Source organism: Alternaria arbusti, assembly GCF_024043155.1.
Source record: "Alternaria arbusti strain BMP 1465 chromosome Unknown scaffold_2, whole genome shotgun sequence".
NCBI lineage: Eukaryota > Fungi > Ascomycota > Dothideomycetes > Pleosporales > Pleosporaceae > Alternaria > Alternaria arbusti.
Window position 1 is genome coordinate 1,669,582 of NW_026249942.1, and position 20,024 is coordinate 1,689,605.

General features: G+C 52.9%; 7 protein-coding genes across 7 annotated transcripts; 5 read left to right on the forward strand and 2 right to left on the reverse strand.

Annotated features, from left to right (window-relative positions):
- Positions 1–367: 367 nt before the first annotated feature.
- Positions 368–1,004, reverse strand: GRX5 (monothiol glutaredoxin grx5; the record flags this gene model as incomplete). Its single annotated transcript, XM_051442715.1, has 3 exons — positions 368–531; positions 652–925; positions 978–1,004. 3 exons carry the CDS (start codon positions 1,002–1,004, stop codon positions 368–370), a joined length of 465 nt encoding a protein of 154 aa, XP_051306303.1.
- A 1,132-nt stretch (positions 1,005–2,136) lies between these two features.
- On the forward strand, positions 2,137–3,239 carry J4E86_002153 (uncharacterized protein; the record flags this gene model as incomplete). The annotated part of the gene is given in 2 exon segments (XM_051442716.1): positions 2,137–3,216; positions 3,231–3,239. 2 exon segments carry the CDS (start codon positions 2,137–2,139, stop codon positions 3,237–3,239), a joined length of 1,089 nt encoding a protein of 362 aa, XP_051306304.1.
- A 517-nt stretch (positions 3,240–3,756) lies between these two features.
- Positions 3,757–4,575, forward strand: J4E86_002154 (uncharacterized protein; the record flags this gene model as incomplete). Its single annotated transcript, XM_051442717.1, has 1 exon — positions 3,757–4,575. One exon carries the CDS (start codon positions 3,757–3,759, stop codon positions 4,573–4,575), a length of 819 nt encoding a protein of 272 aa, XP_051306305.1.
- Positions 4,576–7,448: 2,873 nt separating this feature from the next.
- On the forward strand, positions 7,449–9,479 carry J4E86_002155 (uncharacterized protein; the record flags this gene model as incomplete). The annotated part of the gene is made up of 1 exon (XM_051442718.1): positions 7,449–9,479. The coding sequence occupies one exon, from the start codon at positions 7,449–7,451 to the stop codon at positions 9,477–9,479; it is 2,031 nt and encodes a 676-aa protein (XP_051306306.1).
- Positions 9,480–10,249: 770 nt separating this feature from the next.
- On the forward strand, positions 10,250–13,140 carry J4E86_002156 (uncharacterized protein; the record flags this gene model as incomplete). The annotated part of the gene is made up of 7 exons (XM_051442719.1): positions 10,250–10,381; positions 10,435–10,501; positions 10,563–10,824; positions 10,879–11,043; positions 11,099–11,277; positions 11,330–12,380; positions 12,432–13,140. The coding sequence occupies 7 exons, from the start codon at positions 10,250–10,252 to the stop codon at positions 13,138–13,140; spliced, it is 2,565 nt and encodes an 854-aa protein (XP_051306307.1).
- Positions 13,141–17,092: 3,952 nt separating this feature from the next.
- Positions 17,093–18,659, reverse strand: J4E86_002157 (uncharacterized protein; the record flags this gene model as incomplete). The annotated part of the gene is made up of 2 exons (XM_051442720.1): positions 17,093–17,137; positions 17,307–18,659. 2 exons carry the CDS (start codon positions 18,657–18,659, stop codon positions 17,093–17,095), a joined length of 1,398 nt encoding a protein of 465 aa, XP_051306308.1.
- An 817-nt stretch (positions 18,660–19,476) lies between these two features.
- On the forward strand, positions 19,477–19,965 carry J4E86_002158 (uncharacterized protein; the record flags this gene model as incomplete). Its single annotated transcript, XM_051442721.1, has 2 exons — positions 19,477–19,593; positions 19,648–19,965. 2 exons carry the CDS (start codon positions 19,477–19,479, stop codon positions 19,963–19,965), a joined length of 435 nt encoding a protein of 144 aa, XP_051306309.1.
- Between the last annotated feature and the right edge of the window lie 59 nt (positions 19,966–20,024).

The following is a 20,024-nucleotide window of genomic DNA, read 5'->3' on the forward strand; positions in this document are numbered from 1 at the left end:
ACCTGTGCTTGGGGGTTTCAAAGGCGTGTTGCGAGTGCTGAGAGGTGAAGTCGAGCTTTGGGGCAGACGCGAAGCTTGTGGGATGTTCCGGCTCCGTTGAGGAAGGCGCGTGGGGACAACAGGAAAGAGCGCTCACATTAGTCACATCATGTAAGGGCAGGAAATCGTTATTTACCCTTCGAATAGTGTGTTATTTGGAGTATATCAGGCATCCCAGCCATGAATTTGATGCGTATCTTGCTCTTCGTATGTATACATATAGTTGTTACACGGGTGGCAGAAGCTGACTAGACATTCGCAACCAAAGTGATACCGTATGGCATAAAGTCCATACGCCTCTCATATTCGCCGTTGTATTATCTGCCTCTTACGGTGCCTGTCCCTCGGCTGGCACAACTACACCCTTCTCTTCCAACATCTTTGCAAGCGATCCATCTTGATGCATCGACATCAGGATGTCACAGCCACCGACAAACTCCTTGTCAACGTATAGTTGCGGTATGGTTGGCCACTCGGAGTATTCTTTGATACCTTTTCGAATTTGTCAGCATATAATGCCCCGTTGCCCATCCTGCAGCCACCCGAAATGTGCCGCAGGCTCGAGTCCTACGGCCAGGTGGCCAAACCGGGGTGGGAACCGTGAAAACGTACCTTGCCTCAGATCCTGATCTTCCAGCACGTTGAAGGCTGTGAACTTCTCCGGATCTACACCTTGCATGCCCAAAATCTGTATGCTGGCTCTCGAGAAGCCGCATTGTGGTGTCTCTGGTGTACCCTTCATGAACAGAACAACAGGCGATGATGCGACAGCCTTGTCGATGGCAGACCGGACTTCATCGGACAGTAATCGTGCTTGGAACGGTGTGAGGAATCGTGCCGAGGGGATGGGTCGAGCTGTGCTGGCGCGGGTGGCGGCTCGGAAGGCCTGATGACTGTCAGAATGGATTGAGAATTAGACGTATGTTTCAGGAGCTTACCGAGGGAATTGCGCGTCTTGCAAACATCATGGGTGGTTGGAGTCGTGTAGGGAAGAAGTTCGGGTGATGCGATCACCTCCGCTGTTCGCCGCACCCGAAGTTTTGGATGAGGTCACAACGCCAAGGCCGCTGAATCACCAACCTCCCATTCGTCCTTTTTCACTTTGGCTCCTCTATGTATCAACCGAATAGTAGCCAGGATGTGAACATGCAGAGCACATGGCAGCTAATCTACGCTAGGTACCTTTCACGAAATGTCAGCTCACTAACGATTATCTATACACTGGGGCTTCGCGATGGCCAATAAGCCTAAGGCTAGACTCAAGGTGCATGTTGACTAACGCCGTTAGACCTTAGCGAACGTAGACACTACTATCGCCACGATGAAGTCCGTCGCTTCAACTTCCATTAGGTGGTCTGCATCACACTGTTCGTTCCAAAAGAGGGCATGCCTTCGACACGCTAAAAGACCTCGTGATGCGTCTCATATCTAGAAAGACAAGATCCGGCCGTCCTTCGTGGGCATGTGCAAAACGGTATACAAGCTGCAAGCTGTCATTTGGACACCCCATTCCCATGGTAAATATTGGCAATCGCGGTTGTTAGCATCGAACTTGATCTACTTGATCAATACTCGGTTTGCTACTCTCATAACGCTCATGTGTGTTAGCAGCGTGTGACCGGCAGATCACGTCTTTTACTCACCTGCGATTGTCAACTGCTATGCACTTTTGAGGAATACGGTCACTTGATAAGCTTGTCCAAGTATACCAACAGTGAGTGTGGCCTCGCAGTGTTCGATAAGATTACTGCCAAGCTCACCCGAACCTGATTCGTAGGCCTCTACCACCCTCATCCTCACATGGTTTTTCATCCCATGCGTCTTTGTCCCCGGCAGGACTCCTCTGCAACATCATGGTCTTCCCATTGGCTCCGCGACAGTGGAAACATTATACAATATGACTTCGGCGGAGCAAGACTCGCATACATTCCTCAGCATACTATCAATCAAGTCGCCTCCGACGAGAACATCAGAGCTGTCATTTCGTTCGACGATAGCCTCAGTGACTGTAGCTCCGATACCAAAAATGGTCTTATCACCAAGATTATCCTATCAGGGAGACGAGTGTTCGTCATCTGCATTCTGGGCAGGATCTCAATGAAGTATCTCCGGGTGTTGCTCGAAGAAGATCATGTTACGGACTCTGAACTTCCTATAGCAGAGAAGAGGTTCACCTCAGGATTTGCAAATTCACCTTACCCCCTCGCAAGCTTCCTCCGCGCCCAATTCCGGCTGGAAGGTCTATCTCAGATGCCAGCACAGGGACGATTTCATCAGCAAATCGATGAAGCCCACACTGTCCCTATCTCCGTCAAAAGTCGCCTATACGATAGCTTACGGTCGAACGTCTACGAGATGCTGATCATGTTTCCCGGAACTAATTTCCCTTTACCCCCAGGCCAAGATCTCGTCATCAAGCAAGCATATTCGCACGCAACCGAATGCGGTACTGAACGCAAATTCCTCCAAGCGCTTGCCGATAACAACATCTCACATCCACATATTGTGACTTCCTACACTGGCTTTCAGTTCAGGACAGCACATTACGTCGTCAGCGAGCGCGGCTCAGGAAACCTTTTGGAGTTCATGACAAAGTATACTGACGGCGCTCAAGCAGGTCTTGACTATGACTGGGTTGTTCGTCAGTTCATGGGCCTCGCAGATGCTCTCTCAAAGATACACGGGCCTACTACGAAAGGTAATACTGGGCTTTACCGCAACATCGGACTCGACAACATCCTGGTCTTTGCCAAGAACGATATGAGCCTGCAAGACAGCACCCTGAAGTTCTGCGGCTGGAGTTATGCAAGAATGACTGCTAGAGAATCGAATGAAGAAACGAGTGAAGCATCAAGCGAACGAGCAAGCGACGAGTCGATTATTGGAACCTACAATGAACACAAACCGTCGGAGGTCATTCGTGGCTGGAACATCGCAGTATCTCGTGCCATCGAGTGCCTAGGGCTGGCCTTTCTCGAAGTACTCGTATGGTTCCACGAGGGTGAGGTCAAGATGAGTAACTTCGTGGAGCAGCACCGATACCGTTGGAATGATACTGCTCCAGGAGGGATGAAGCTTGCACGTACCGTGCAGCAGAAGATAGAAGAGATTGGCGATAGAGGTGCTGAGTGGAAGACTCTGGTCGATATCATCGACCAAATGCTACATGTGGACGTGGTGAATACTAGCAGAGTAAGTGATGTAGTTACTGCTCTGGGCAGCCTCTTGGGCACTTAGTAGGTCGAGAACTCTTGGAAATGCGGGTTTGAAGGTCGCTCAGAGATCAAACACTTTTATGGTGAGTCTCATCCCGTTCATTCCGAGATGTTTCCTTTGTCCGTGCAGCTCTGGTTTACGGCAAGGGCAGGTTCACAAATCTTCAACTTGAATACTATATCCTCCATGCGATCATGACTCTTGTGAGTAATAGGCCCGTCAACTTCTCTCCTACACTGTAAATATCCTTTTCTATGATCGCGAGCGTCCAACAGGTCACATAATCAGTACTTCAATGGAATACCACCTTCACTTGCGTAACCAGACTCTTATCCACCCACAAACAACAATCACTTCAGATCCATGTGAGCTCACCATGAGTGCAGACTTGGTGTTTGGTGATTGTTGAATAACAGAGGTCATAAAGAAGCCCACTGGATGCTAAGCATCTTCTCTTCAATACCTCATTCCTTGTTCTATTTTCACCTCTCCTGTTTCATCATGGGAAAGCCTCTAAAGGACTACAATGATATAATGGCAGCGTGTAGGACCCGGCTGGTCACCAACACTACCACCGCAGAATTCGGCGACAAGACATTCAAATTCTTTCCGTTGACAACCATTCGGGAAGTTGCTTCTGCAAGCAGCGTCAGTGGTATTTTCCACTTCTCCGGGCTTGACACCAACGCGGTGTACGAACTGAAGAACAGGATCCGGTCAGGCGGTGAGCGTTTGTTTGCTCTCGCTATCTACTGCGGTCTCTCGCCACCTGACATGGTTTTCGTCTTGACAAACTACAATGATGATGCCCTTCCCTTCTCGCCAGACGACTGGCTTGGAACGACCGAAGAACAATCAGACGCAGTCTACAGTACTCTTTGCGACGCGCAATATCTCTTTGTTGTGCATGAGCTTCATGACTCTCAATACAGGGCCAATCTCACGGGTTGTGCCATTCCGATTGAATACAACAGCGCTGTCAAACCCGATATTGGCGAGGGATCCGGAGGGAAAGTCTACAAAGCCAGAATTCACAACAGCTGTGCTCCCTTTCTACGGGAGGCTCCGGGCCCCAATGACTTGTCTAGATACGTTGCACTCAAAGTCAGCAAATTTCGGCAAGATGCTGAGCGGGAATGCGATTTCCTCGAGACTTTGGCCCGTTCTCCAGGCTCACACGAGCACATCACTACGTTCTACACTGGTTTCGTATTCGAGGAGAAGATATATCTCGTCGCGGAGCTAGCGGTTGGTAATTTGGACGAGTTTATGGCGAAGTTCCCTGAACGCCGGGCTGTGAAAGATCTGGATCGTGAGTAGCTTTTGGCACAGCTCCGGGGCCTTGCGAGTGCTCTAGACGTTGTCCACAGTCATATGACATACCACCATCACGATATCAAGCCTACCAACACCCTAGTATTCAACGATGCTGCCGCTGACGTGAAACACAGACTGAAGTTCACGGACTTCGGCTCCGCAGGCTATGGCGGGGATCTCAGCGCGTTCGGACGTAGTGCAAAGTCGAAGATCAAAGGCAACACACCTACGCTACCACCGGAGACATACAACAACGGGTCAAGCTCTCGCCCACATGATGTTTGGTCGCTAGGATGTGTCTTCCTCGACATTTTGGTGTGGTATTGGAAAGGCTGGGAATATCTGAAGGAGTTTCGTTCCAGGGTGGAGGAAGAGAGCATAGCTTGGTGCTATTACACTGTAGATGATGGGAATGTGACGAGAACTGAGGCGGTTTCGGCTGCTCTAGATGAGCTTGGGCCGACTGAAACGGAACTTGTTCATGTCATACAGGACATGCTGGAGATCGACCCAGATTATCGACCGAACGCAGCCAGTGTGTTGGCGAGACTGGGCGCGGTAGATTAGCTGTTACATGGACTCGGATACCCAGCTGAGAAGGACTTTACAAATCCTTGACATATACACCCGTTACCGTTCCATGTTTTGATCCATTTGAAATGTTCCAGAGGAAAAGCATCTTTGAGAGGCAAGTTTAGCGTTGGCACTTGTCGAATGAGCTCACTCCCAAGATGCGAGTAGGATGACCGTATGGTGTGGCGCGTCTGAGAATCACCACACTCCACCTGGGCATGCCCGAGCTGTTAGTCTTATGCTAGATTTATCGATCGAGCTAATTCTGAACGGATCAGACTAGTCCATGCAGTGTACAGCAACCAACAGTGTGGCGTATGCACACCCGGACACGAGAAATGGCATCCTTTTTGAGATCGCACAACAAACCTTTTGACGAACTACGTGTCTATGAGCCTACTCGGTTCTATCCCACAGAGATGAGATATCCTTGGCTGATTCGGTACGGCTCGTGGCAGTGGTGACTGTTCGTATGGCGCAAGCGTGCGTACGGGTGAGAGCTGCACGTAGAAGGATGCTCGATTTGCATCATGCTCGGAATACGAAAACGGCGCATTCAGAGATTGTACCATGTGAAAGACCGATTGCCGGTGGTTGCTGAAGCTTAAAAAGCTGCGTCGTTCTCGAGATACGCTGTAAGGTAGCCTGCTTGGTGGCCACGAATAGATATATTCCTTTGACCGGAAAATTGCAGTACGGCTGATGTTCTAAGGCGTCCCGTTCATGTTTGAAACTCGTTGTATTTATCCGTTCTGATACCTGGACGAGACCGGACGGCTGAAGAATAACGAAGTGAATCAATCAATCTGCTTCACCTCGCAGCAGCGGTTGATAGGTATCTCGCCGAAACTGCGCGAAGACCCGAAGAGCAGCGACCCCTCTCGCTGCCTCGATACTGGCCTGAACGTATTCCCGGCCTTCGTGACGTCCCGATCGCGAGAAAGTAGTCTCATGATGAGCTAGTCATCAGATATCGACGATGTAATGCTCCAGCTGGTGGGGTGGACCTAGGTTGCACTGCATTTTGGTGTCGGAAAATCCAAACCCGACGTTGACGAGGCGATCGAGGTCTCGTTAGACCGTCTGCACCTACGCCTCCTCCAGGTTGCCGGCTAAAGTCGTAGTGATGAAACGGAGCCTCAACTGGTGCCGAGCCTAATGTTGGTATATTGCGGTACTGCCCTTTGATGACATGTTGAGCTGCGTGTAGGAAACATGATGCCGATGCTGTCCACGGAGGTTGTCGATGGCTGTAGTGGATGCACAGTTTTCTGGTCGATGTCTGGGTAATAACACCACTTGTGCAAATTTCCTGCTCTTTCCGAGAGATTGCGGGCACAGGTCTCTACACGAGATACGCCGGTGGTCCATTACTCCACTACTCTCGAGCGCGGGATGCCGCTCATGGTTAAGCCGATAGGGCTGAAGTTTGCGATGCGACGCCTCCACTGTACTGCGGGTGCAGCCTCGTGCAGTTCCAGAGCCAGCCTCGCACAAGCGGTGCGCCTATGGGGAGTACCGATATACGCCTATCCGAATACCAAGCTCGTATCTGTGGTGTTGTTGCTGGGCATTTCAAGCCTCGAGGCGTAGATATGGTATTCGGTTGTCGCCTCAGGCCTTGGATGTCACTACGACAGACGCTACCCCCCATTCTCCACCAATCCCCACAGATTCGCGTCAGCAATAGACGAAGGCGATGGAGGTGATATACTTGGCGCACGAATACCTTGACTGATGGCAAATCAAGTGATTGGTGCGAAATTGGCGGCTTTTGCGACGGTATGGCGAGTCTACGGATAAATTCGAGCTCCAGCTATCGGCGAGCGCACCACGGTGCCCGCGCTGGTCCGTTCACTATCCTACTGCCCCGAGCAAGCAACGCCTAGTGGCCTTCCTAACGGCATATTCACCGTCCAGCCATAGGACGGCTTTAGAGCCAACAGACGCGCGGGTTTTACGGAAGCTTGGTGCTTCCATCTGCTCTTGACATGGTACTATCTCACTATCTTCAAACCTCACACACATCGCGATTAAATCCAGACCTGGTCCTGCATCCCACCACCCCACGGATGAATCTACAGCGCTCAGTCTGAGACGTCTGTATTTCTCCAGACACAGCCCCCACCACCGCCTCATACTTTTCGACGTTTCGGAAATGGTAGCGACGGTTGCCGGAGTCCGCCAGTTGTATACCGCCCGTCGCATTCTCGCCGAGATCCAGCATCGCATCAACGGCTTCAACACGTACGGTTAACACTACTAAGCAGAACAGCGCACAACTCTACTCACCCATGGCCACCATGGTGCAAACCGGGAGCGTGACCACCTCCCGTCTCAAGGAAGGCGCGGTCATAGACGTGCAGGAGATCCCGAACGGCGCCCGGCCGGCGCTGCTGATCCTGCATAATGAAGGCGAGGAGGACATTGTAGGCATCTTTGCGGATGTCCTGGGCCAGAAATGGGAGTCGGCGACATCCATGGACGAAGCGCTGGCAGGACCACGGGAGACGGTTTACGGGCTAAGCAGCGGGCTGGCCAAAACGCAACTGGACGCTTGGGACCGCTCTAGGCTGTTGATTAACACACATCGAGTGGACGGCGGTCATGAACTGGACGAGAGCATCACCGACCGATGCGACTACGAATACCTCTACACGCGCGCGCCCTTTTTCCGTCGCGACGTGTCGCGATACCTCTCTTTTGTCCTGGGCCAGATCGGGCCCCACCGTGACCTCACCAAGAAGGCGCGCACGACGCTGATATCGACGACGTTCCCCGATGTGCACGCTGCACTTCCCAATCTTGACATTCTGTCGGTCGGCGCGGACGCCATCGAGATCCGAGTCGACCTGCTGGAGGAGCCCCTACCAGATGGAACGGTCAGCAAGATACCCAGCTTGAAGTATGTCGGCGAGCAAGTCATGGTGCTGCGTCAACGCACGGAGCTGCCAATCATCTTCACTACGAGGTGCACCAAGGAAAATGGCCGGTTCCCCATGGACGACCCCTCCCTGTTCTACCGATACCTTGCGCGCGCGATACAATGGGGTTGCGAATACATTGATGTGGAATTGTGGCTGCCAGAGGAGATTAGGAGGAAGCTGGCCGAGAACAAGGCGTGCACCAAGATCATCTCGGCGTTCCACGACTTTTCGGGCAGCTTCAAGTGGACCTCGCCTGAAACACAGCGCCTGTTCGAGATGGGAGCGGTGTATGGGGACATTGTCAAGATGTACGCACTGGTCAATTCGATGCAGGAGAACTACGAGCTGGAATATTTCCGATCGACTATTCAAGCCAAGTATCCTCATCCTCCCTTCTCTGGCCTCAATATGGGCCCCATGGGCCAGCTATCAAGGACGCTGAACAAAATATTCACCCCGATTACTCATCCACTGTTACCCATGATTGCGGCACCTGGCCAACTAAGCGCAGCCGAAATTAACGCAGCGCTCCACACAATGGGCCAGATGCCTAAGCAGGACATCTACGGCATCGGCAGTTTTCGATCAACGTCGCAAGCCATGTTCTTTGAGAAGTGTTTCAACGAGCTTAGTCTGCCACATTCATTCGGTTTTGCAGAAAGAGCCCCGAAGGCTTCGATCGAGCACATCCTCCGACGCAACAACTTTGGCGGTGCCTACATCAACCCGCCATTGGCAGCCTCGGCGCCGTACCTGCCTTCCCTTTCGAATGCTGCTCGGGCCATCGGACAAGTTGATACAGTGTTAGTGCCCCCCGGGACCGGCAACGCCTCCTTCATAGGAGACAACACACGGTGGAAGGGTATACGTGCGACACTGACTCGCGACTTTGTCCCATCGGCGTACAGTGGACAGGCAGCATTGCTGCTCGCCAGTAACGAGGCTGATGCGTCGGCGTCGATATTCGCACTGAAAAATCTAGGGATCGGGCCTATATATACCATAGGGTTCAAGTCCCACGGGCCCTTATCTACTGACGTGTCACCGGTACGATCGGTAGAGGATGTGAAGCGCCTGCAGCAGCCATTCGTTATCATCTCGGCTCTGCCTGCTGAGAAGTCGCTACTGGTGGTGCCCCTGCTGAAGCACTACAGGGTTGGCGGAAGGAATGGAAGCCCCAACGGACATGGGTGCACAGGAACGAAGGCTGCAGGCAAGGTGTTCGTCGACTTGGCCAGCGGGCCCCGAAAGGCCGACCCGTTGGCAATCGCGACGTCGGCGGGATGGACAGCGTATGGCATTGCGGACGTCTCAGCGTGGACGACGGTTGAAACGATCCGGAAGCTCGTGGGGCAGAACGTGTGTTATGACTTTGTGCGTCTGGCGTCCGGAAGGGGGCATTTTTAAATCAGCAATTAGCAATTCGCAATGTACATTTGATGATTGATACGTCTTCACATGCGGCGTGACAGCAGCGAGGCAGCCGTGGCAGCCAGGGATGGCGGGTGGTGGACGGGGCCCTCGTGGAAGCTGTAACCGGGGACGGGGCAGCAGCTAGCACTAGGGCGGGGCACGTGATTGGGCGGCGGGCGATACCCCAGATTTTCTAGAACACATTGGTGCAGTCCGGCGCTACAGGCTGCAGCTACGCCGAGACGAGCTGGGTGCGTGCGACGGGCGCAATCTACGTGCCAAATTGCCAGTAGCTGCATGGCTGAGAACCGAGGCACGGTGCGCCGTCTGGGACGGCATGCGATGGGCGATTTCCTGACGTGCGGCTAGCCTCTTACCCCAGTGGCCTCATGATGGCCGTGTTTTTGCTACTCGACTCGGCCCAACGGTTCCAAGCCTCGCTCGTCTGCATGGGCTGCTCTACCGCGCATGGCTAGATACCCCGAGATCGTCGTCACGCGTCCAAAGCTCCCCAGCGGTTCCATCACTACCTCTTCCTAGTCACTGCACACGCTGAGTCGCATCCGAGTGGGCGCGCACTCCCGCCAGAGCAAGCCTCGCCGTCCGCGCACCCCCTGCCTGTCTCCACTGCCATAGGCCTTAATTTGAACCTACATCTCACGCCGTGCTGGGGCGTGCTTTCTTCTTCCTACCGTCCAGTTCGCTATCATCAAGACCACTTGCAGCCAGAGAATGCTTCTGGTCCACCGCCCTGTAGCGTCGCCATGTCCACCGAAGTTTCCCAGTCACTGGCCGCAATGGCAAGGCCGCAGATTGGCATCGACCGACTACCCGCCCGCCGCGTCTCCAACGAGCCCCGCGAGGCCATGAACTGCAAAAGCTGTCGAAAGCGAAAGGTAGTGCCTGTCTGCTTTTTTTCGTCATGGCCACGTGCTAACCCAAATTCAAGATCAAGTGCAATCGCACACGCCCGACCTGTGAAGCCTGTCAAGTGTTCAACTGCCCGTGTATATACGGTATGCTCCACCCGCAACACTACGCGCGTGCATCCAAACATGGACTGACAGCCACTTCCAGACGCTGTTCCCAAGAAGAGAGGCCCCAAGACCGACGTTCTCGAGGCCCTCTTGAAACGTGTCGACGGCCTGGAAAAGCGCTTGGTTTCCGAAGGCAAGAGCGATGACCCAACCGAGTCCGACCCCACCTCCCAGGACAACACCACCTCAGCCGACGTCAAACGAAAAGATCTCGCATCCTCACAATCGCCGCATGCGTCCTCGCCCCGTCGCGCGAGTGGCACCAACCATGCAAACCAGTTGATGTCGCCCATCGAGCCAAGGTACCTACTAGCAGCCTCCCGTGCTCGCCCCTGCACATTGCTAACAGCATCTAGTATACAGTCCCCGACCCTGGCTCCTGACCTACTTCTAGACACCTATTTCGCCAGAATCCATGGAAAGCCCTACTACATCCTGGACGAGTCGACCACGAGACAGCGACTGCAGGCCAATCAGCTTCCCGGCCACTTAGCCTATGCTATTTACGCCGTGAGTGCCAGGTACGATTCGCCCATCCCTGAGTATTCTTGATCACAATTAATATATGTACCCCAGATATGCACCCCACTTCGGAGGATACAGCTCTGCAGTGCGCATCGGGCAAGAGTATGCCCGTCGCGCTCGGCTGGAACTCGAGATAGATGAGCCCTCTATCGAAACCTTGCAGACGCTCATGCTCCTCTCGCAAGCAAGCTTCCAGCTGGGCAAGGGCAAGAAGACCTTCATGCTGCTAAGTACGAAGTCACTACTATCCACACTTTGTGCAAGACTAACTCCGTTCTCAAGATTCTGCCATCAGCATGGCCTTTGCGCTCGATCTGCATCGCGAACTACCGACCGGCATCAAGGTCACACCCGCCGAACGCGAAGGACGACGCCGGCTCTTCTGGTCATGTTACCTCATGGACCGCTTCGCTGCAACCGGCTCTAAGCGACCCTCGTTAATTGCGGATGAATCGATTGTGCTACGATTACCGAGCTGGCAGCTGCACTCTGGCGCAATGCTAATAGACGGAGACTACTTTCCAAACGGATGCAATTTGCAGTTCATGGGCGGCACTGGAAAAGGTGGACAAGGAAGCATGGGTATGCTCATTGGCATAGCTCGCATCCTGGGTATAACAAACCGCTACCTTGCAGCGGGTGGTGTTAAAGGCGATTCACATTTCCCTTGGCACTCATTATCCAACCTATCCAAAATCCGCCAAGAACTCGACATATGGGCATCGGAGACGCAGGACACGTTCACCTCTATCGAAGCGCTCTTTGGCCAACCCGACAGCACCATACTTGTTCTCAGCAAGTTGATCTACCATCTCATACATTGCCTCATCTACCGGCCTTTCCTCCCTGTGGACCTGGCTGAGCTGTCCGGGACCTCGCAGCACCAACCCTGGCAAATAGAAGCGACCAACTTATGCTTTCTTCATGCCAACGCAATTGCCGAACTCGCCGAGATAGGAAGGGCCTCTTCCATTATAGATTGGCCAGCTTTTGTCGGCTATTGTATATGCACGGCTGGCACCATTCATGTACATGGAGCACATTACCCAGGAAGAGAAGGAGAGGTTTTCTCTGTCAGTGCAGAGTTTCTGTCTCGAGAGATGCAGCAGCTATCCGAGCTTCGATTCGTTTGGGCTGGGGCCCAGCACCAGCGCGACACGCTGCAGACCATCTACGGATGTCACACAGAGCTAGTCCAGTCGTTGGCGAGCAATCCCATGCGCTATGCGCCAGTCTTCCAACTTGAGGATTTCTTCGACAGATATCCGGGCCAGGTCTTCGACGGAGCGCACATTACGTTTATGGATATTGCGGTCGAATCCATTCAAGAAGGGTAGAGAGCCAGGCCTTTCCCTACATGTTCATAACGCTAATAATCTAGTAGCCTTGCCACTTTTAACATCGAACAACGAAACAACATGTACATGACCAGCGGCGTCATCGGGAACGCTCAGGGCTACCAAAAGCATTCCGCACCCTCACAACAACCACAATACTCCAACGCACACCCGAACAAGAGAAGGAGAGCCACGACTTCATCCTCGAAACCCCAAGCCCAACCACAAGCTATCCCCCCAACACCCACATCAGCCACTCATCCTCCAACTGTCCATACTCACCGACCGTCGGATGCTGGTACCTCGGAGTCAAACTCGAACCCAAGCCCGGGAGACTCTAGAACACATCCTAATGACTCCGGTGCACGACCTTACACCCCACCATTGCCAAACAACTCCCTGAATCCACCGAATGCTAACGGTGGCGGACTTACTCTTCCATTCTCGCCGAACTTCTCGTTTTCTCCATTGCCGCAGTTTGCGAGTCTGGCGCCATCACCGGTGTCGCGTGCAGCGAACCTCCACCAAAACCAGGATAACAACCATGCAATTCATTTCGACCCTATGCTGAGCATGCCGACGCCGTACGAGCAGCACCCGACCCCCGGCGCAGGGAGCACATCGGGCACATCGGTGCACACAGACCCTGACAGCAAGGACCCTTTCCTCAGCTTGCTGGAACAACTTGCCGAGAACGAAGTCAGCAGGGGCGGTCCAAGCGAGCTGGACTTTTTCTTGAGCGGACAGAGCACCTGAGCTTACTGCCGCTTGCGCCGAAATCAAGGCGGCGAAGTATGAACTCCCGCAATATCACAGCGGAACCGCGGAACGACCGTGCCACGATCATCACAAGGGTTTAAATTTGGTTGTGTCTTCATTTCACAGTACATTTTGTAGTAGCTTCGAGAGCTATCGTTTACGGCTCATCATCGACCGGCTTGGTCCGGTCCGGGGTCTTGCAATCAAAACCAGCGCGGCGCAAAACAGAAGGAGTCGGAATACAGGAAGGCTAGCTTCACAGCCTAGGATCTACGGAAAACGAATGTCACGGCCGCCATATGTAAAAATGTATAATATCATCAATAACAATTGAGCAGGTGCTCTCAGAAGAGCAATCGATAGCAGTAAGTGCCGTCAGCTCCACATGGATCAGACAATCGTCAAACGAGTACCACCACCTTGCGGACAAGGTACCGTTGGTTTCCTTAGACGCCCACACCAGAACCCTAGTGTCGGCGTCGAAGTGGAGGCCCGTATTGAGTGCTGTGTGTCATGACGGAGAGCGGCCTCGGTGCCTTTATCGGCAGCTCAGCCGCTAGAGTGCGGAAGCAGGCCATATCGAGTCAACGTGCAGGGTGACGGCTTGGTGTTCGCGTTGACGCTAAGCATACCCCGGTTCGATGCGCATTAGCGGTGTATCTCGCATACGAGTAACCCGGGGTTCGGCGCTGTCATGGGGGATCTCCAAACACTCGTACCCCAGGGACCTGCCTTGCTTGGGTGAGATGGTCATGAATAGCATCAGATCAAAACACACCACCTCCTTTCTAGCTGTCTAGAACACTGATTGACACGGAGCGGTGAGTCCGTAGCATGATTCTGGACGCTCAACGCAGGCACGAGGTGTCTGTGCTATGCAGGTCATAGCCGTTTTGGCCTTCCTCTCCGCCGCACTACAGCACAGCAAATGTCTCCACACCGTGGCTTGCAAAAGTGTGTGCGCTTGTAGAGTGCGAATCCGGGGAGCATCGAATCCTTCGTGACGTTAACGCGGAGAACGCGCTTCCGGTGCCTAATGTGCCTACCGACAAAAAATAACGTTTAGGTGCGATGAATCGTCGTCACCGCCGAACCACGTTCTGGAAGGCACAAACTGCCACTCACATGGGCGGAAAGGCGTTCGCGCCACAGGAGACAGCTGCTAGGAACCAGGTTGCTGGCAAAACTCTAAGTGGTGGAACCGAGATTCTCCGCTTTACAGCATTGCGGCATCTACTGCAGGGTCCATTAACGAACGAGAATGATGATATTGTTGGAACGTCAGCAAAGTTCATTTCCTGTCACAAGTCATTTCGTGTGAAGAAGGTGTGCTGGCTAGCTAGTAGCTTAGTTGCGATAGGTTGCAAATGTGGGTCCGATGGTGCCGGTGGTAATGCACGGTGAAGATTCGGACAGCATGCTAGATGATGGATAGGAAGCCACCCCGCGAAAAGCTCCAAGCGAAGGCGGGGAGGACCCGTTGGTCCTTTGCTGTCAGTGCAGGTGCCAGGGCTGAGCGGCAAATGAAGTGGGAAATGAGCTTGTGATGAGATTTGGCAAACTCGCATGATCCAGTCGCTAGCGATTGCAGTTTCACCCCTGCTCACAGCTGCAACATCCTTTACGCCAACCTGAGAACAGGGGTGGAACGGCGCAGGCAAGACTAGTCGACATCAGTATCGGCAGTAGTATCACTCAGAGGTATGTGGGAGTGTGTGGGACAACAAATGAGCCATGATTTGGATAGACACCTATAGACCTTGTACGAAAGGATATCAAGAACCTACCGAACAACTATGGGAGGTGGCTTTTACTTAAACCTGCCGATACGGATTCGAATGGGATCTTGTTCGAATCTCCGCTATGGTAGGCTACTTGGTGAGCTGCGAGATTGAGTTGTTTCAATACACAACACGATACAAGATACTTTCTACACATCGAAATGCTAACAAATGTATAGAAATAGATTGAGCGAGGATGAAATGGGTGGGCTATAGGGAGTTTCAGATTCCATTGTGAGTACTGTAACTATATAATCCCGCAGGAAGCCCCCTTGTCGTTAATACTGGGCGTGATGGAACTTAAATGGTCATCGGCTCCCGGTTCTGGTTGTCCTTTCGATTGCGTCGCGTCTGTTTAGACTGCATGAGACTGGCATGTCGTAAACCAACTTCAGGGTGACTTGCTCAGCTTGCTTGAAGGTCGCCTATAAAGTCTGTTAGATCTTGAATTCAAGCAAATGCTGGGCTACTCACGTTTAGCATTGAGAAGTGCAAGCAGAATCCCTCCATATCCCGCCAGCCTGTTGACAATTGGCCTGACTAGGAGTATCTGCGCATCCATTACTCCCTACGAAAGTACAGCACCCGGCATTAACCGTTGCAGCCGTAATGGCAGTTACAAGTAGAAAACTGAAGAACTGTCGAAGCATCTTAGGAATGATTATTGAGGTGAACGAAATCTGTTGGTATGTTTTGCGTTGGTAGATATTGGGTGAGGATACTGAGGTAATTCTAGATGGACTAGAGCTTGAGATATATAGATAGGTCACCTCTTTCTCACTTGGCTCGGAACCTCGCGGACATTGTAGGGCCGAGTACTTAGATACAAATTTGTTAAGTGAGGGAGAATACCCTTCTTGGCTTTGTATAGGCACGTCATTCAGCTTACATATACCTAGTAGACGGAAAAGTACAGAAATCCGCTACTATTACGGATTGTGCAAACGATTGTAAAACGTCAAAAAGACTTGCTCTCCAAGCTACGAGAGCTTAAAGCAGGTCTATAAGGCCTTAACCGAACTCTGCTCTAGCGGCCTGCGTGTTTCTGGTGAAGCTGTGACAGAGAACTGGCTGAGCGAGAGCTTACGGCAGCTCGGTGGTATCGCGGTACATTAGGTACGCCGATGTTGCAGCTGTGGGCAGGGGCTAAACTGCAATCGCTAGCGACTGTGACGAGCGCCAGCCACGCAACGAAAGCTGTCAGTCTGCCAACTACTCACCTAAGTAGCTAGTCGCTGTTTCAAATTGATTACATTACAACCCTTGTCGTTGTAGATTGCGACGTTGAGGTGTGATGGATGAGGTGTACGTAGTAGTTATACGTCTAAGCATGTATCGCACCCGACACCCAGGAACGCCGCTGACTAGAACAACTCTAGAAAGCGATGGCCTGACCTATACCACACGTTAATATGAAGCGTATCGTCCACCTACCAGGGTCGCAAAATCGATATGAAGATCGACTATGATCATCCATCTCCATGCCACGCTTCGGGTAAAATCACGCTACGAACGTCGACCCTCTTTGCCTTGCTCACGTATGAGCAAGACTCAGGCACGCGCACGTGTACTGTACACGTAGCAATCGCCCTTGTACACACACACCACGAGACGAGAAGCTGCTCGAGTCAATCCTCACCCTGCATGCTCACCGTGCAACGGGCGTTTGGCCAATTTGCCCGTTGCAAAAGCCACCGGCTACAATGTGCCATCGGCGTGCAGTAGAGCCTTTTTGCACGGTCGCTCGCTAAGACCCCGGATTCACGTATAGCGTATCGCGCGTGCATTAGTTTCGGTTTGACGATAGGACCCTTTGGTAGTTGATGACGGGTAGGACCTGTGATGGCGGGGGAACAAGCTCTCTCCAAGGTCTTGGGGCTGCAGGGACTCATGTCAGAGGGGTCAGAAGGTCTGGTGCATGTTGGTATTGAACTCCGAGGAGGTGTGGGTGTGGTTTTTGATTCGTCGTATTGTACTGCATCGGTGTGGCACAGTGGTGAGATACAAGTTTGTCATGCGAAGCAGGTTCGGGGGACAATGCGTTATGAGTGCGAGTGTGCAATTAGCTAGATGATTCTTTCGACTCCTCTGATCTTTGCCAGTATAGGCTATCCCCTCTAATCTATACAGTATCATGCGTCGGACGACTATGCAAGACGCCAACCGGTCTAAGTCATGGTGACGAGTTCTTCGGCCGACACGGGGTGGATAGCCTGCGGGAGAAGCACATGTTAGCATCCATGTCCTCAAACGCCGATTGCACAATGCCGTTCCTTTCCCCCGCAAACGTGGCAGCTGCAGCAGTCGACAGCCGATGCATTGCCGCTTATGCATGCACGGATGCACGACGAAACGGGGATGGAAGGTTGGGTGATTACTTACCACACAGTTGTCAAAGTCCTTCTTCGTGGCACCCATCCTGATCGCCACACCGAACCCTTGCAGGATCTCGCTGCTTCCCTGTCCCAAGATATGCAGACCGACGACCTTCTCGTTTTCGCCCGCGCAGATGATCTTGTAAGCTGTGGGCTGCTTCTCATCGGGGTCCATCATAGCGAAGTACATGGCCTTGAATTCGGTCTTGTAGATTTTGATCTTGTCGCCGTACTTCTCGCGGGCCTCGGGCTCCGTTAGACCGATAGAGCCGATCTCTGGGTGGGCAAAGACGACAGAGGGAATGTTCTCGTATTCGAGGTGTGCCTTGGGCTGGTTGTTGAACAGGCGGTCGGAGAGGCGTCTTCCAGCGGCGATGGCGACGGGGGTGAGTTCGAAACCGCGATCACATACGTCACCGATGGCGTAGATGTTGGGGATAGAGGTGTTTTGGTACTCGTCGGTCACGATGTGGTTCTTGTCGTTGAGCTTGATGCCGAAGTCCTTGATCTTAAGATCTTCAATTTCGGGGTCACGTCCAGTTGCGAAGAGAACTTCTTCGACCTCAACGGTCGACTCATTTTTTGTCTCGTTGTTCTGGTAGGTGACGCGCTTCATGCCGTTGCCAATATCCTCAACCTTTGTAATCTGTGTACCCTTGTAGAGGTTGATGCCCTGACGCTCGTACTCTTGAGTTACGGTATCTTGGATCATGGGGTCGAAGGTTCGGAGGAGCTTGTCGCCGCGGATGAAGAAGTGTGTTTTCGAGCCGAGTGCGTGAAGCATGCCAGTCATCTCGACACCGATGTATCCAGCGCCACTCGTTGCGATGCTCTTGGGCTGCTTCTCGAGATCGAAGAAGCCGTCACTGCTAATGCAGAGTTCCTTGCCAGGGATATCGGGTAGCTTCGGTCGTCCACCGGTCGCGATGAGGATATGCTTCGCCTTGATGCGCTGGGAGCCTCCATCATGAAGCGCGACCTCGACTTCGTCCTTGGCCACAAACTTCGCGCGCCCTCTGAAGTGCTCAATCTCGTCCTTGTTCAGGTTGTTCTCGTAGATGCCGTTCAGTCGCTTGACGTAGTCGTCTCGCTTCTTCTTAAAGTATGGCCAGTCGAACTCTGGTACCCCGCCAACCTTGAAACCGTATGCGGGCGCATCCTTGAAGGTCTCGGCAATCGCTGCTGCGTTCCAAGTAACCTTCTTCGGCACACAGCCGACGTTTACGCAGGTACCTCCGTATCGTGAAGATTCGATCGCGATGACTTTTGCGCCGTGTTTGGCAGCTCGTCGTCCAGAGGCGATACCCCCGCTGCCAATTCCGATTACCAGGTAATCGCACTCCTTGGGTTGCGACGACATGGTGATGCTTGAGGTGGAGAAGTGAGACGAGAGGTTTGATAAGCGTGCGGATGCCACTGCGGTTTGTGAAGGGCGGAAGTGCGTTCGGAGGAGAGAAGTTTGTCCTGGAGATGGAGGGGTAATGGTACGGAGACTCGTCGAGAGAGCTCGCAGTCTAAATGTAGCTGTTCTTTGCATTAAAGATGCAGCGCGGCCGAAGGCGGATACTTATGGAGTACGTCAGAATAAATAGATTCCAAAGCTACTACTGCATTCAGAGGCTGGATTGGACGACTTAAGTAATCCAACCACGCAGGTGCGGTACCTAGGTATGCGGTATGGCTGCTTTCTGTGCAGGCTAGAAGTTCCAGACCGGGGACGAATAAGACAATGCCTGCAACTATCACGCAATGCTATCTCAGCGACCGACGTGTGTCGCTTGGTAATGCTGCGATTTAAGATTTTGCGATTATGGGAGCAGCCGGCGATGACGCGACCTCGGCCTTACGCGTGCGGACATCCCGGAGGCGCATGCGCTAAACCGCTTCCGATAGCTACTTCGATCATCGCTTCCAGGCCAGCCCACCTGCGACACACGACTCCACGCAACTTCAGGTCGGTCAAGTCAATTGAAGCTCGACAGATGTTGGTAGGAAACCATGCCAACCTATGAGAGTGGTTCAAACTTTCTCGGATCCTGAATCCTGAATCCTGAAGCGTCGACAGTCACCCAAAGAGATCAGACCATCCCCACCACGGACCTTGCGACATTGCCGAGTGTCGCACTCTTAACTGAAAGCCTTCACACCCACTTTCACGTAACTCAACCACCCTCGTCATGGGTGGCAGGCTTTCCATGCCGAAGGCGGCCGATGGCATGAGCGAAACCTCCAAGCCGACGTCGGCCAATGCGCGAGCGCGTCTTTCACGAGGCGGAGGCATCATCAATGGCCGTGTAAGAGGCTTCTTTCCAGATTTGTAGCTCGCCCCGTCGTCTAACACGTTCCAGACCGTCATGGCACCTTTAGCCGCCCTCACCATGGCTGGCCTCCTCTTCGTATATGCCCGGACGTCGATACGCGCGGCGAAGCTCAACGCGAAGAAACATCGCGAGGCAGACGGCGGGCAAATCAGTTGGCACAAGGAGAGCATGAGGCGGCATGGTCAGATGGACAGGCTGGACGATGATAGAGGGACATTCAGCGAAGCTCTTATGGGAGACATTCGTAAGAAGAAACAGCAGAAGGTCGAGGAGAACCAGAAAGCGCCAGTAGAGAGGTCCGAGAACGACGCTGAACTGAGGAAGATCATGGGAAAGAAGGACTGATTCCCGAGGGACAGGCAAAGCTCTGGCGGAAGCAACGCAAGAGAGTCATTCAATAGGCC